This window comes from Danio aesculapii, chromosome 12, assembly GCF_903798145.1.
Source record: "Danio aesculapii chromosome 12, fDanAes4.1, whole genome shotgun sequence".
Taxonomy (NCBI): domain Eukaryota; kingdom Metazoa; phylum Chordata; class Actinopteri; order Cypriniformes; family Danionidae; genus Danio; species Danio aesculapii.
In genome coordinates this window covers 1,743,514-1,761,574 of record NC_079446.1, presented here as the reverse complement: position 1 = coordinate 1,761,574, position 18,061 = coordinate 1,743,514, and the positions used below count along the sequence as shown (strand labels likewise).

Genomic DNA, 18,061 nt, shown 5'->3' with positions numbered 1-18,061 from the left:
AACAGCACCGTCATCCCTACACACTCGGAGAGAGAGCGAGAGAGAGAGAACACATTTCTAAAAACTGATGTATTTTCTCTTTGCCATGATGGCAACACATCATATTAGACTAGATATTTGACTAGTATTCAGCTTAAAGTGACATTTAAAGGCTTAACTAGGGTAATTAGGGTAAAGTTAGGTTAATTAGGCAAGTCATTGTATAACAGTGGTTTGTTCTGGAGACAATCCAAAACTAATATTGCTGAAGGGGGCTAATAATATTGAGCTTAAAATGGCTTTAAAACTATTAAGAACTGCTTTTATTCTAGCTGAAATAAAACAAATCAGAAGAAAAAATATTATAGGAAATACTGTGAAAAATTCCTGAATCTGTTCAACATCACTTGGGAAATATTGGAAAAATTTACAGGAGGGCGAATAATGTTGACGTCAACTGTATATATTTATCACACATCACTGCGATAGGTATATATTAGGGCTGTGCAAATAATCGAAAATCCGGTTTCGATTTCGACTTAACGATTATGAAAAAAAAAACAATAATGGAAATAAACGATTATTGCATCATATACCGCCCCCTTTCCTGTTGTACACATTTGTTGCTCTGCAAAGCCCAGTTCCAAGTGAAAATGACTAAAAGCATGTGCTGTAATGTGACGTTCGCAGCACGGGACGCGCATCATTCATTGATTCAAGCGCGAACGAGACCGCATGCTTCTGTGTGTGTGCGGCGCACACAAAAAGCATGCAGTCAGCATTCGGTCTCATTCACACACTGAGACGAGCAGAGCACACACATGTAAAGTCATGTTAACGTGAGCGCTTTAATGGTCAAATAGGTGTAAAAACATGGTGTTTATTCATATTAACCCTTATTTGTGTAATAAACAAACGAGTTGAGATTTAAAAGACATGTGAAAGATAAACCATTAAAGTGACAGCGCGCAATATTCCTACTGCCGCCATTATTAATCAAACAACAAAAGAAAATCACTTGACTGAAGGACTGTGTTTTTCTTACAGTGAAGATGTTTAAAGCACAGTTTGTTTCATAGTTTTATTCTACTGTATTTAATTTCTTTACTTTGCAGGGAGGAATATAACTGCGAATATATACAGTTGGAAGCCAGAATTATTAGCCCTCCTGAATTATTAGCGACCCTTTTCCCCCAATTTCTGTTTAATGGAAAGTTGTTGTTGTTTTTTTTTCAACCCATTTCTAAACTTAATAGTTTTAATAACTAATTTCTTCAGCACATAATATTTGACTAGATATTATAAATTATTCAGATTTAAGTGTGATTCAAAGGTTTAATTAGTGCAATTATGCAAATCACTGTATTACAGTAGTTTCTGTTGCAAATAATATTTATAGCTTAAAGGGGGCTAATAATATTGACCTTAAAATGGGTTTCAAAATATTTAAACCTGCTTTTATTCTAGCCAAAATAAAACAAAGACTTTCTCCAGAAGAAAAAATATTATAGGAAATACTGTGAAAATTTCCTTGCTCTGTTAAATATCATTCGGGAAATATTTATTTTTAAAAGAAATTCACAGGAGGGAGAATAGTATATATACTATTATCATGATATACGATAGATCTTTTGAACCACCTATCACAGCAGCTCTGGCAGTTTCTGCAGCAGCCAATCAGAGGCCGCCTGCAGTGTTTCCCAGGATGCGGCAGGAGGAGAAACAGACAGATGAAAGAGCAGAAAGGCTGATGATGGAGGACGGAGGGATGACAGTTCAAACGCATGCAGATGAGCAGAGCGAACGCCTCTGGACTCTGATCAGCCGCTGGAGGCTCGTTCAAGCAGATCAGCTGAGAGAAACGGCGTAAAGGCGGATGCTGAAGAGCTGGAGCAGCACAAACAGCACAATCGGTGGAAAGGCCTTGTCAATTACCCACAATGCTCTTCTGCACTGCTTCTGAATGGGAAGGACGTTGATTGCGAGCGCAGACGTGAACGCTATTATTAATATTCTTACACTTAATCTTTGAGTCCATCACCTCACAAAAATGATTAAACTATCTCGATCTCGTATTCAAGTCATAAGCGCGGAGTTTAAGCATTTGTAAGGCTGTGAATTATGAGGCGGTAAAACCAGAGCTTCATCTTCCTCCAGGAGTCTCTTTGCTGGAGTTCTTGTGCTTTTTGATTTAAAGCGACACACACTTTCTCTGTGAACATCAGCATTAACCGCGCTCGTGTTTCAATATGACAAACACAGCTCGTGGTGGAGTTAATTATTGATGGAGAGCTGGAAATGCACAGATCTTCATATGCAGGATCTGTAGAAATGCAGAGCAGAAGAGCTGGAGCACTACAATGTAGAAGCGCTATAAAAAAGTAGAGATGAATTAATCTGTGAATTAATTCAACACTTCATGCATGACGCTTGTGTAATTTCTCAAAGGAAAAAGCCGTTTTCTGGCCTTCAGATTAACTTTAACAGCTTGTGTGCATCAATAAACGCAGGATGAAATGATCATTAGTGAACGTTAGACAGACAGAATCTAATTAAATCTGCTTTATGTATTGTTTGCTATTGTCATGCCAAATTTAAACCTGGTATTAATGTAAAGTTCATCTCAGTTAACCCCAGAGCCAATTTCACTGTGAATGAAAATACTGAGGTTTGTGTAAAATAATTAGTTTAAAATTATTATTAATCATTTAGTTTTGTGTTTTTATTTAATTTGAAAAGACAAAAAAAAAAAAATACTGAAACATTTGAAGTAAAGCAATAAATTATTCTTGCTACTGTTGTAATGCAATTTTGATCCTTATGAATAATAATTGGTATTAAAACTATATTAAAAATAAGCTTTTAAAACAATTATTACTAACATAAAAAATACAAATAAAGCAGAAAAATCATCACTCGCAAAATAAATCCTCTTTATGAACTAATAATTTATTATTATATTCATTTTGTTATATTCATTATTATTATATTCATATGTAAAAATTAAATATATAATGAAATTGAAATAAACAATTATTATTATTATTATTATTTTTATTATATTAATATTTTTATTTATTATTACTATTATTATTACTACTACTAACATTAATACTATTACTACAAATATTATACAATAATATTATTATTATTATTATTATTACTACTACTAACATTAATACTATTACTACAAATATTATTATTATTATATTAATACATATTATATATATATATATATATATATATATATATATATATATATATATATATATATATATATATATATATATATATATATATATATATATATATATATATATATATGCAATATAAAAATAAAATATATAATGAAATTTAAATAAACAATTATTATTATTATTATTATTATTATATTAATATTTTTATTTATTATTGCTATTATTATTACTACTACTACTAACATTAATACTATTACTACAAATATTGTTATTATTATTATTATTATTATTATTATTATTATATTAATACATATATATATGCAATATAAAAATAAAAGATATAATGAAATTGAAATAAACAATTATTATTATTATTATTATTATTATTATTATTACTATTATTATATTAATTTTTTTTTTTATTATTACTACTATTATTATTATTATTATTATTATTATTATTATTATTATTATTATTATTACTACTACAACTACTAACATTAATACTATTACTACAAATATTATTATTATTATTATTATTATTATATTAATACATATATGCAATATAAAAATAAAATATATAATGAAATTGAAATAAACAATTATTATTATAATAATTATTATTAGTAGTAGTAGTTGTAGAAGTAATATTATTATGTTTTATATTATTATTATTACTATTGTTAATAATTTTACTATTATATTTGTACATTTTACATATGCATAAACATGCATTATATAATTAATAATTAAAAAATAAACAACTGAAGTTTAAATTAATTCAATTAAGTCAGACTGAGAATATAATTTTACTTTATAAACACTATATTTGACATTAGTGTGAAATGCATTTCTGTGCATGACGCAAATAAATAAATAAATAAATAAATTATCAATATTTTTGAGACCAGTGTAAATTTTTTTGCATGCTGAAATTTGACTGATCAGATCAGAAAATACTCTTAAACATGGCCAGAGTGGCAATGCTAAGCTAACTCAAATGCAAGCACATGCAATAAATAAATGAAACCCCCACAGGCGTTTGTACATAAGGAATGATCCCAGCAAAGCAAACATTGTTCCTTGCATACAATTCATCAAGGCAGAGACGCAGGACTCATTAGGATGATCACTTGAATAAAACCCAACACAATCGAGGCGTCTCTCGCACTCATCACATGCTATAACAGGTCCCGTATTTATAGCAGGTCACAAGAATGGTGGTAAAACTCAAACTCAAATTTATCTCTGAATTAACTATGGGGGGGGGGGGGGGGGGGACACAGAATAATTCATGTAATCAGAGTCACTGTACAACAAACACTCCTCACTTGTGCAGACTTAAAATACTGCAGCTAATAATACAGTGTTCAATGGGGTAATCTGAACCGAGTGCTCTAGCTGTAAAGCACAGGCCTCATCTATATGCAGTAAGGCTGTCCAATATTGAGAAGAAATGAATTTGATATATACAGCATAAATGAGAAAATGAATATTTGTAACCATGTCTCATTCAATATAGACAATAATTTGTGGTGCATTTAAACAAAGCATATAACTGAAATAAAAGTTTGGTCACCGAACATCTTTAGGAATAGGAAAATAATACAGTTTAATTCAAACGAGTTATTGCAAATAATAATAATAATAATTATTATTATTATTATTATTTTTTTTTTTTTAATTATTATTATTTTTTATTATTATTTTTTTTTATTATTATTATTGTTATTATTATTATTGTTATTATTTTTATTATTATTATTTTATTTTTATTATTGTTATTATTGTTGTTATTATTATTATTATTATTAATAATAATATTTTTATGATTTATTATTATTATTATAATTTTTTTTTAAATTATTATTTTTATTATCATTATTATTATTATTTATTTTATTATTATTGTTGTTATAATTTTTTTATTATTATTATTATTATTATTATTATTATTATTATTTATTTATTTATTTATTTATTATTATTTTTATTATTATTTTTGATTATTATTATTTTTTTATTATTTTTTATTCTTTTTATTTTTATTATTATTTTTATTTTTTTATTATTATTATTTTTAAATTATTATTTTTTTTATTATTATTATTTTTATTATTATTATTATTTTATTATTATTTTTTTATTTTATTTTTTTATTATTTTTTTATTATTATCATTATTATTTTTTTATTATTCCTATTATTATTATTATTATTATTATTATTATTATTATTTTTATTATTATTTTATTATTATTTTTTTTTTTATTATTATTTATTTATATTTCATTTTTTTTATAAACAACAAAATCTTAATTAAAGTTTAGATATTTTTATTTTTAGATATTTTTAAAGCTTCTCTTGACTTTTTCCTGTTTATTACAATACCATTTGATATATTTTTCAACATATTAATTATGATTATGATGTATTATGATGACATTAATTATATAATTATGATGTACTCATTTTTGGATCATGATCTTCAGTTTTTTTTTTGTTTTGCTAGAACAGCTCCAGTTTTGACTTTGGTACTGAATAATCAAATCCTGGGTTAAATTATTAAGTGCATATCAAAATACACTAAATTTGGTTGCACATTTGTTGTTGGATATTACATTTAATAATTGCAATCCACAATCAGTAACTGTATACTCAATTAAATCAATCTAAATGGGTTATACGTACACAGACTTTTATTTTTCGGTCAAGTTTAACATTTGATTTCTTTAAAAACTCTTCTTCTTTAAATCTTCACTGCCTGATTGATATATGATATTAAGAGGGTGTCAGAATGTACAAGGACTGCATTAAATTACATTGCCCTTGTCTTCAAAATCTGAACATTTATTTTAGTTCAGTATTTTTAATGGAGATTCTGCGCTCGCCTGCTGCTCCTGACAGTGCTTGCGTTTAAACGGTTTTCCACCTCGTTTTATGCTTGAACAACTAAATGAATGCTTAAGCCTGATTAACTGACTGTATTTTAATTACATTACAACATCGAGGCTGTAAAAACAACCGTATGACATTGAAAACAGTCACATTAACCGTTCACTGGAGGTTTATCGTTGCACTAGCTGCACATCGGAGGTTTGTAGTTTTGTGATTAGCATCCAGCAGCCGGTCAGTGTTTTGCGTGTGTGCCATCTGAAGCGCGGCCTATGCACTGGTGCAAAACACAACCAGCTAAGGCCTTGATCACATAACATGCTTATTCTGCGGCAGAGGGCTGTGGCCGACTGGATCAGAGCTGGCAAAATGCCTTTCTACCAAGCTCCTCATATTCCTATTGTCCCTTCAGCAATACAAGCGGACAGATGAGAGGCGAGTCTGGTCTCTTATACCACCTATGCTTAACAGATCCACAGGCTCTGATGCTATAAGGTTTCAGAGAAATTGTGAGCAGTCCTACAAATAAATGTGAAGAGAGAGCTATGGGCCGGTATAAGATTCTGACGTATGATAACCTCGAATAAAAATATCACGGTTTCACAGTGTTGTGATTACTGCTCCAAAATAAGTTCTGTTTTAATATCTGGGTAAAAAACTTCATCTTTTCCCCCCATTGCACACGATATTTTCTTATTTTATGAAACATTTAAAATATTTTGAACCAATAGCTTTTGATGTAGAGTAGGGGTGGGCGGTACACCGGTGATGACTATGACCGGTGTGACATTGCGCCACGACATGGATTTTCTAATACCGTCAATACCGTAATAAATCAATTTTGCGCGGCTTGAACGGCTGCATTTACATCAATAATAGCTCATTCTAAATAATAAGGCATTCAATTTTCTTCAAACGTTCAGTTGTGGTCTGAATACATGTCCTTATACTACAGGGCTCGAAATTGCAACCATTTTGGTCGCATGAGCGCCCGAAATGTAATCCTATGCGCCCTCATAATATATTTGGGAGCATTTGTGTGTCTGAATATAATGAACAGGGAGCTTTTGTTACAGCAGGAAATACAAACGGCTGAAGAGTGAAAAGTGCACAGGTTTGCAAACCTCACCTAAAGTTATAATAATAATAATAATGGCGCAGATGGCAGCGATCATGAACATGAGGTAAATGTTGATCCGCCAGCTGAGATCAATCGAGTGTTTTCGGAGAAGGTGCCCTGAATCTCGATGCGTTGCATTCACCGCGTGTTCAGCGCAAATGTCCGCTAAATATAAAATCTAACACTGTACACATCATCGCCAAAGAAACTCGCCTTTACTAAGTTTACACTGAAACTACGGCTCATAACAAAGAGCGGAATTGCGCTGGTGGTCATCACGAGAATCCTGCTCTGTCTGCTCATAAATTGGTGCGGCTGACTCGCCTGCTTTATTCCACCAACACAGAGAAATGAAGATCAGCTCATAACGAGACTGAGCATTTACAATGACCCACACCGAAACTTTTAAAGAGTGATAGAAGTGAGACTTTCTTTTGTCCGTTCTTCCTTGAGATGTATGTTATTTTGCTATTGAAAGTAATACCGTGATATTATACCGTCACCGTTCAAAAGATGAAAAATACCGTGATATTAATTTTAGGTCATATCGCCCACCCCTAATGTAGAGCTTCCTTTTCTGCTGAAAATACGGTTGCCGTAAAAAAAAAAAATCAAATAAAATAGTTGTTGAGAAATAACAAAATAAATAAATTACATTTCAAAACCTAGACTTTTCCAAACCGCGGTAAACCTTGAAACCAGTAATCGTCCCATGCCTAGAGAGAGCTCACACAAAAATTACAACTTATTTACATGTTTGGCCTAGTACTTCCGGCAAAATTCTGTAGTATATTTTCCAATGGATGCTACAATATCCCATGATGCCATGCGAGAGAAATCAGATCATGTGATAATGACAAATGGTGGATTACATCCAAATTCTACTTGTACTACTCATACTTTTCTAAAAGTCATGTATTAAAGGGCACCTATGGTGAAAAATCTACTTTTCAAGCTGTTTGGACTCTGCTGTCGTTTTACATTTAGAACTCCATCTTTATCATTACCTTTATAGTTATCATGCTTGTTATGAACGGCCCTTAATAATGAGTAAATGTTCATTTTTGGGGGAACTATCCCTTTAAATAAACAGCATAGTAAGGCTGAGAATAACTGGTGTGTCTAATGGATCAGACGTGGAGTAATACAAACCAATTTAGTACAGTGAGCTTCATAAAGATGTAGCTTTCAAAGTGTAATTGATATCGAGTGTGTAGAACAATCACGATAATAAGCTTTTCATGTCATGCATACTCAAAAGCTCTAAGAAATCGGCCCTTGAGAAGGATGCTAATGCACAGAGGGAGACGTTATTGTGGCTGGTTTACAACAAATACACAATACTAAACATGATCCTTCATAAAACCCAGTTGACTTGACCTCAATAGTGACGGTGAGTCATGCAATCCTGAGTGAACCAGATGTAACTCGAGGCAACATGACGCCATTCACCCTATATTAATCAACGACCTCCTATCAAACGTTCATCTTTAGAAACACAACATCAATTTAAGCTTGACATATTAATCTGGCTAGCCGGTGAGGCTGGAACTTCAGAAAAACGCATCTTCTGGAGGGTGGCATTTGATTTGAATGAATCACGATTCACATTTCGCAATAACCTTTTGTTTTTCAGACGGAGATGACTTGGGTGAGGATAGTTAGCTATTAAACTGCCGTGCGGTGTGGTCATCACCACCAGAACGTCTGACTCATTGCTGTGAATCTGTACTTTTGAACACTTTGTTCTGCGAAGCGATTCAAAAGAATGAATCAGCAGTTCATTGCAACACATTGGTTGCTGTCTAAATGATCCAATTGGTGATTGGTTGTCTAAATGATCATGGGTGGTTAAATAAATCAGTTTTTTCCCCATTCATGAACTAAACCAACCAGCTATGAGACGATGCACAACATTATGGACATCTTATGAAAAGATATTTAAAAGATTGAGACTGAATCGATTAAAGACAAGGCCTGAAATACTGTATGAAACACATACCGATTTAAAACATCTCAGAAAGTGTATATATATATATATATTAATAATTATTGCCTATTCTTACACAAACGTTCATGCAGATTGAGTATTCCAGAGCTTCATGGCATTAACAAGGCCTTTTAGTGTGTGATTTGGTCTCTGATTGGTGAAGATTTTCATAAAATAATAAGAAATGTATTTTTTCAGCAGGAATTTGGATGCTAAACATGATTATTCTTAAAGATTCATGTGGTTTAGTAATAAGAGTGTTTATTTTAGCTTCATGTGCTAATGTCTTAGCATGTAGCTAAGTGATTTGTAAAGATATGTTGAAAAATAAGCAGTTATCGAGTGGCTATCAGTTGAAATTATTCAATGTGGTTTGTGAATGAATCGTTCAGAGCAGCTCAAATGATTCACTGAAAGAATCAGATTCAAATTTAAAATCAACGTCATATTACGGATGCAATGTTAAAATAGAGATGCTTCAGTAGGCAATGAATTGTGATAATTAAATTATGAATATATACACATATTAAATGCAAACGTGATTTATTGGTGCTAGAGAAAGCTAAATGGTGCATCCAAAACGCAATACTGAGTGAGTATGCACTGTGTTTGAAATTAAAATGACTTAAAGATGTATGAATATGTGAAGTACGAAATTCAGATGGACAAAACCTGCCATGTTATTTCATCGTGAGCTAATAGCGCTAGCTGTGTTGCTATTTTTTCATTAATAATACTTTCCTGTGGCCTTACAAGTCAGTAAAGTGTCAATTAAATACATATTCGTAAGTCAAACAGGTACTGTTTGATGAATAGTATGAATTTTAACATGTTGCTTGGCCCACATACTGTTTTTCATATACTATGTAGTAGGGACGAAGTAGCGTAAGGGTTTGAAAGCACAACTTACTTGTTTCTAGTCTCTGATTGGTGGAGATTTTCTCAGAATTGTGGGTAATGTAGTTTTTAACCAGGTAATCCACTTTTAAATTATGTAAAACATTATGAGGGTTGTGGCTTCAGCAGAAGAAAAGACTTCTACTATGACTGCTGCAATCTATAGATTAAGTTAAAGTGTTATTTATGCGCATAATTTGTTGTAATTTCGTATGTTCGTTAGGCTCAGTTTGATGAAATCAACACAAATTATTCAAATACATGTTCTTGGGTGATTTCTTAAGCTGGATTATGATGGAGTGAACAGTTATACACTAAACAAGCAGCAAACAGACTGAAAAACAAAAAGAAACTGTCGTAGTCGAATGATTTGAATCATTCACATCGGCTCAGGCGACTCACCGAAAAGATCCGACTCAAAAGAAAGAATCGATATCGTCGAAACCACCAGGGATGTAATAAAGGATGTGTTAAGATGTGATGCTTCGTGAGACAATGAACACACAACATAAAACCCCACACAAAATCCGTGATGTGTATAAAAACAGAACCCTCTAGCTACTCGTGCACCCGAAAGATTTTAACGTTAGGCCCGGCGTGAGGAGTTTAGCATCAGATATTCGTCCCAGTGAAATCCAGAGCATGTGTGGCACTGAATTATCCTGCAAATGAAGTAAAAATCGACTAAAATCCGCTGGAAAAACCGAAGCAGCATCTCCACGTCCAGCCCTATGAGGTATTGAATGAGGAGTCTGCGCAGGCCAGCAAACGCATCCACATAGGGATGGACGTGAAAGCAGATCACTGGGTGTAAATAAATCACATTAACACCGCTGTTTACACGTCCTATATCCGTCGGGAGAGCTGCAGATTGAAGGCTGGGCCGATACACTGCAGCACCGGGCTCTGATGTGTGTTATTTACCTTGCGTTTCCTGGTTTCGGCAGATCCGCTCCACACAAAGCACTGGTAGATGACCCGCAGATTCTGCTTCCAGTTGTCCACTTTGAAGCCGTTCACATGGGAGCACCCGGCCGGACTCATGACAGAAAACACATTCGAGTTCCTGCGGCTTTCAGCAGCGAAATAACTGAAGTCACGAGGAGAATTATCCAGCAATTGTTCCGTTTTTTTCGTCAGGCAATGCAGCGAGCCGCGACAGGGTCGAAGACGCGTGCGTTACGCATGCGGAGAGCGCTTCTCAGATATCCGCAGATATGTCATCATTAGCGATAATTAACCACAGTAAAACCGACCACACTTTTGATATTGTATTTTCCAAGTCGGCTGTTTTAATGGACGGCAATGGAATTCAACTGAGCACCGTGGGCGACGCAATCCTTGCGATGTTAATTGCTGATTGGTTGTTGGCTTGTAGCGCGCGGCTCCCATTGGCTGCCGCGCGTGCCATTTCCGTTAAAGTCCCGCCGCCTTTTGAGAACTCTAGAACGCGATTGGCTAGCGCGCACGCTTGTCTTTGTTCAAAGGCTTGTAGGCCGCTGGGGCGCTTCTGATTGGCTGTCGCTGCTCAGTACTTGCTGGTTATGTCATTGAGCAGAAAACACAGCTCCACATGCACACACACACACACACACTCAACATCACTGCTGACAGGAGTGTAGAACACACTCTTTTCCTGATCACAGGAATAACTATAGCCAAATATTTAATCGATAAACGCAAACAAGACGCTTTATGCTTAGTGCTTTGAATATTAAATACGATTATATAAGTTATACACGAACAGAAATGAACAGAAACCTCCTGAAAATGGTCAGTTTTACTGGATTTGTTGAGGATACTTTGAGTTAAATATTAATATTTGTTGTTTTCTATAAAGATCTGAGATCATTTCTTACAAACTTCAATAATAATTATATATTTTAAAGACTTCTTTTCTAGAAAATGATCAGAATAACAAACATTTTAATTTGTTTTGATCGAAAATTAAAGTTATTACAGAAAATAGACTTTATTTAATCTGTTTCTTTATCAATTGAATTTTCCTTCGGCTGAGTCCCTTTATTTATCAGAGGTCGCCACAGTGGAATGAACCACCAAGTATAGCATGTGTTATACATAGTGGAGTACTTAACTTTTATTAATTAATTTGATTAAATTGTAATGGCTAATATTACTACATTTCTTTTATTACATTAACTCAAAAATGTCTCAAATTCTTTTAATAATAATTGTAATCATTAGGTGATTTTCAGTCAAAACTGTAAGTGAAACTCGAATATAAGACTAATTAAACCTTTGAACATCAGTTCTTTCATAAACAATATTATAAGATAATGATTTAAAAAATCCAATTATGATTTATTTGGTATTGATCAGCAAAAAATAAAACATTTTAAACAATATAAATTATTAAAAAATATTAATTATATGAAAAAAATAATTATAACAACTTAAATGTGGAATAATTAATATTAAAATAAGTCAAAATCTGAACGACAAGGTGGCTCAGTAGTTAGCACAGTTGCCTCACAGCAAGGTCACTGGTTCGAGCTCCGGCTGGACCATATGGTGTTTCTGTGTGGAGTTTGCATGTTCCCCCCGTGTTGGTGTGGGTTTCCTCCAGGTGCTCCGGTTTCCCCCACAGTCTAAACACATGTGCTATAGGCGAACTGATGAACTCAATTGGCAGTAGTGTATGAGTGTGTGTGTGTGTGTGTGTGTGTTAATGAGTGTGTATAGGTGTTTCCCAGTACTGGGTTGCAGCTGGAAGGGCATCCGCAGTGTAAAACATATGCTGGAATAGTTGGCGGTTCATTCCGCTGTGGCCACCCCTGATTAATAAAGGGATTACGCTGAAGGAAAATGAATAAGTCAAAACCCGACAATAAAACCAGGCCCATTTCTGAAGCCTCAGTGTTGACATTCTCATAACTCTCTTCAGCTGAAATATGAGCTGAAGAGGTTTTCATGGAATCATGTCTTCAGTATTTGTATTTTCCAGGTATTAGATGAGTAATGTGTTTCTGCCAAACAGCAGAGACCTCTAGAGGCTCTGATCAACAGCACAACATCGTCAGATGCTGAATCACTGCAGACCCACCAATGCATTCATGCAGATCAACAGCTGTAGGGAACACACTCTTTCATCTCTCTGACACTTAATCAGACACAATCACCATGCACTTTCTTACAGTCACTCCATATCTCTACACAAATACATTGAGCGTTTCTGAAGTGTGCCTCATACAGGTGAGTGGGCTTGACAAACCACCTGTAGAAACTCTCTTCTCTCTATTTGCACCGTATACCTTACAGTCACTCCATATCTCTACACAAATACATTGTGCGTTTCTAAGTGTGCCTCATACTGGTGAGTGGGCTTGATAAACCACCTGTAGAAACCTTCTTCTCTCTATTTGCACCGTATACCTTACAGTCACTCCAGTCTACACAAATAAATTGTGCGTTTCTGAGTGTGCCTCATACTGGTGAGTGGGCTTGATAAACCACCTGTAGAAACCTTCTTCTCTCTATTTGCACCGTATACTTTACAGTCACCCCATATCTCTACACAAATACATTGTGCGTTTCTGAAGTGTGCCTCATACAGGTGAGTGGGCTTGATAAACCACCTGTAGAAACACTCTTCTCTCTATATGCACTGTACACCTTACAGTCACTCCATATCTCTACACAAATACATTGTTCACTTCTGAGTGTGCCTCACACTGGTGAGTGGGTTTGACAAACCACCTGTGGAAATTGTCGCAATGTTTCGTAATTATTTTGATTATTGTTTTCTTTCCCTGTTTCGTTTATAGGTGGTTAGTCGCTGCTTTAGCACCCAGCTCATTTTAATGTGCATTTAGTATGCGCACAGATTCATTATGGCGCTTTTGTTTTCGTTTCATCGTTTTGCTTTAACCTTGGTGTGGTTTTTATGTTTATTTATATTTATCAGTTGGTTTTTATATGATTTCTCTGGTCACACTTTACAAAAAGCTTCATTAATTAACATCACTAATGTATTTACAGGTACAGCATTAATTAATCATATAGTCTAACATTTAATAATGCAATATTAAAATCAGGGGCGCCGCTGACCAGTTAGGACCATGGGACAGAAATTTTTGGTTTCGAGGGGGACGAAAGTAAGTAGCGGCGGTGGGTAGTCTCTTTATTCATCAGGGGTCGCCACAGCAGAATGAACCGCCAACTCTTCCAGCATATGTTTTACACAGCTGATGCCCTTCCAGCTGCAACCCAGTACTGGGAAACACCCATACACATTCATTCAAACACACACTCCGGGTTTATCGCGGATGAAGGTTAAAAGTGTGGAGGGGTTTGAGATATTAGGGGCCCCCTAATAGTGAGATCGGGGGTGGTGGGTTGATTGGGGCGCCCCTAACAGTAACTATGTGGGCCGTTAGAATCATCCTTACTCTAGCGGAGCCCTCGAATATATGCATAGTTAGATTACAGCTCCAGTATGTTAGTTATGTATAGGTCTAAAATAGCTCATCCAGGGGTGCATTCATATATAGGATTATGTTTATTCATGTCGCACTGCAAGACACGACATTGTGCTCCACACATGTAGAGGAAAGACAGTAAACTCAACTTGACTTGTGCTCAAAACTGACTGAGGCTGAAAGAGCATCGAATTATTGAAGCTGTCAGTCTTTCAGCGTCCAAAGATCACGCAAATGTCAATGCACTAAACGCCAGCCTCGAGACACGTTTAGGAGATGAAAAACACACAGCGTTGAATAGCATCGCTATACTGAGATTATAAGGATGACTTTCTGTTGAATTATTAGAAAAATAGTGCAAGACTGAGGTGTTTATGTGGACATAACTAGGCCCACACGTAATCTTTCTAGCCGGTTTATTTACTTATAAGTAAATATACATTTATCCAGTTTTTATATTCGTTGATTTATTTAAAATGTAGTTCGCGATATAATAATAAAAGTCAGAAATTATAAATTCATTCAGTTATTTTCCCTCAGCTTAGTCCCTAATTTATCGGAGGAATGAACCGCCAACTACTCCAGCATATGTTTTATGCAGCAGATGCCTTTCCAGCCGCAACCCAGTACTGGGAAACACCCATTCTCACACACTCATACACTATGGCCAATTTAGCTCATCAATTCCACTATAGCGTATGTGTTTGGACTGTGGGGGAAACCGGAGCACGCAGAGGAAACCCACGCAAACACAGGGAGAACATGCAAACTCCACACAGAAACGCCAACTGACTCAGCCGGGACTCAAACCAGCGACTTTCATTCTGTGAGGCCACAGTGCTAACCACCATGTCGCCCTTACTACAGTTTCAACAACTACTCGAATCATTCAGCGTAGTGATATGGAGCTGTAATGCGCTCTAAACCTGCCGGAACTACTTTAATAACCAAACACATTAGAAAGGCAATCAGCCAATCAGAATCAAGCACTCATAGTATGAGGATGATGCATATGGTTTCATGATGTGGTGCTGCAATAAAGACGAGCATCCAGATGTAATTTCGACAACTCTTTTGAACAAAGAAGTCCGGTATCTTTATTTGTATGACCGTAAATGATGCGGTGGCGTGTTGACCAAGCATTGATAAATAAACACTGACAAAAAAAAATGAGTTCTTGTTTTAGGGTGCACTGTGACAGAACCGAAAGCAGGTCATTCCACACATTACATTTGTTTATGTTTTCCTCCAATAGAGTCCGTATTGAACTGATTCTGGTTTCCAGCTTTGGGATGAGGATGGTTCAGTGGAGAAACGGCCTCAAGAGTAGCTCGACGTCTTGCTGCCGACATCGTCTTCTTGTGTTCCCATACTCTGAAACAGAAAAACAGCGCTGGGATCACATGTTATTACAGTAGAGTTGGGTCTAATGGATTACAACAACAACACATATACTTAATACACTTCACTGAACATATCCGCAATATCATCATCACCTATATACTCCCTGCTGAAAAATCCAGCTTAAACCAGCCTAGGCTGGTTGGCTGGTTTGAGCCGGTTGACCAGCCTGGTTTTAGAGGGGTTTTGGTTATTTCCAGGCTGGTTTCCAGCCATTTCCAGCCTGGTTTTAGCTTTTCAGGCTGGAAAATGACCAGCTAAATCCAGCTTAAACCAGGCTGACTAGCCTGGTTTAAGCTGAATATAGCTGGTTTTGGCTGGGCTGCCAGCCTGGCTCATTTTCCAGCTAAGACCAGGCTGGAAATGGCTGGAAACCAGCCTGGAAATGACCAAAACCCCTATAAAACCAGGCTGGTCGACCAGCTCAAACCAGCCTATGCTGGTTTAAGCAGTTTTTTTCAGTAGGGCTGCAGGATGCATATACTTATATATAATAACTTTAACTGTTAAAAGCTCTTAATTACTAGTTAATTAGTTAAAAGTAAAAAGCAATTAATAAAGTTATGGTAACCAATAACTTAACTTTTCAGATTTTAATTGTAATACAGCAATGTGCACCTTACAAGATGTAAAATGTGTCTCTGATGTCCCTACAGCAGTGGTGCTCAACCCTGCTCCTCGAGATCGACCTTCCTGCAAAGTTCAGCTCCAACCCTGATCAAACGCACCTGAACCAATTAATTAGGAGCTGAACAACACTTGATAATTACAGGCAGGTGTGTTTGATATGGGTTACAACTGAAATCTGCAGGAAGGTCGATCTCCAGGAACAGGGTGGGTCACGCCTGCCCTACAGTGTGTGTGTGTGTGTGTGTGTGTGAAGTTTCAGCTCAAAATAGCACACTAATAATGTTCTCCAACTCTCTGAATCTGACCCTTTTAGGTTTTGATGCTAATTGTGCTGGTGACTGTCGCTTTAAATTCAAATGAGATTTTTATAAGAGGGCGGGGCTATGAATGTCTACGTGTCAGCATGGTGGCAGATTCAAAACTCTAGTAACTAATGGACAGTGGGCTGCTTCTCACACAGGGCTGTTTATGCTAATGAGGGAGAGATGGTCACTACTGGGCGGGGCTTTCCCCCTCTGATGACACGTACAAAGGAAGAATGTCAATTAAAGTGTTTCTGCAGACTGTTTTTATCAAGTCTGATTATAACAAATACATTTAATTAATTTTTATTATTTGAAGCTGGATATATTCACACACTGCTGATACACAACTGTGTTTAAACCCCTTATAACAATGATTTTTGCATAATAGGTGCCCTTTAAATGTGATTTGAAAGCTTGGCATTTAATATTGCTCTAAATGAGCCTTACATTTGTCAGAAATAGAAGTTTTCATTCGTGAAAAGTCCAGAAAAGAAACCAAAAACATTGTTCACGTGGCTTCAGTGGTTCAACTGTGATCATATGAAGCACCAACACTTTTGTGTGACAAAAAATACAAAATAAAAGACTCTGTTTGCCTATATCTTCTCTCCTTTGTCAGGTCATGTTTACCATTATAGTCAGCAGCGCAACACTCGGTAATAAAACGGTTTTACATTGACCATACAATAAATATTAAAATCAGTTCAGTGCTATACAAGCAAGCCCAAGATGATTAATACCCCTGGAAAATTTTGACTTATTCTACTTTTGACTGGAAAAGACACAGGCTTCTCCTCAAAAAAAAGATTATAAGACATTGTACAAGAGACATCATTCTGGAAAATAAAAAGTTCTCAGCTTTTATTTACATTTGAACACAAACTTTAAGTCACAATTTGCCAGGGCTTTGAATTTCGGGCTTGACTGTATGTACAGTATATATATATATATATATATATATATATATATATATATATATGAAGAGTTCAGATGCAAAAACGTCAGAAATTTCCATCGAAAATGAACATTTTTCTCAGCCTCCTTTTGTTTATGTTGAGATATTTTACTTTAAAGACCAGGAAAAGAACTTATTCTTTGCCATAATGGTGATATTACTGATCATACACACAGTAGCCTGATAAAATACTCTTTTTAGAGGGAAATTTCAGGCGACATTTAGAAGTTTTTGCATCTGAGCTCTTCATATAT

The 18,061-nt window shown here is 35.1% G+C and overlaps 2 protein-coding genes across 2 annotated transcripts in view; both read right to left on the bottom strand.

Moving 5' to 3' along the window:
- usp22 (ubiquitin specific peptidase 22) overlaps positions 1–11,403 on the bottom strand; it is a 24,925-nt gene extending 13,522 nt beyond the window's left edge. Inside the window, exons 1-2 of the mRNA XM_056469923.1 lie at positions 10,926–11,403; positions 1,762–1,866 (exon numbers count right to left, since the gene is read on the bottom strand). Coding sequence (XP_056325898.1) covers positions 1,762–1,866; positions 10,926–11,121 — 301 coding nt within the window. The 5' untranslated portion in view covers positions 11,122–11,403. The remainder of the gene's footprint in view (positions 1–1,761; positions 1,867–10,925) is intronic.
- Positions 11,404–15,573: 4,170 nt separating this feature from the next.
- The window catches only part of cops3 (COP9 signalosome subunit 3), a 16,590-nt gene continuing 14,102 nt past the window's right edge, over positions 15,574–18,061 (bottom strand). The window contains exon 12 of the mRNA XM_056469325.1: positions 15,574–15,890. Within this exon, the coding sequence (XP_056325300.1) occupies positions 15,837–15,890 (54 nt within the window). The 3' untranslated portion in view covers positions 15,574–15,836. The remainder of the gene's footprint in view (positions 15,891–18,061) is intronic.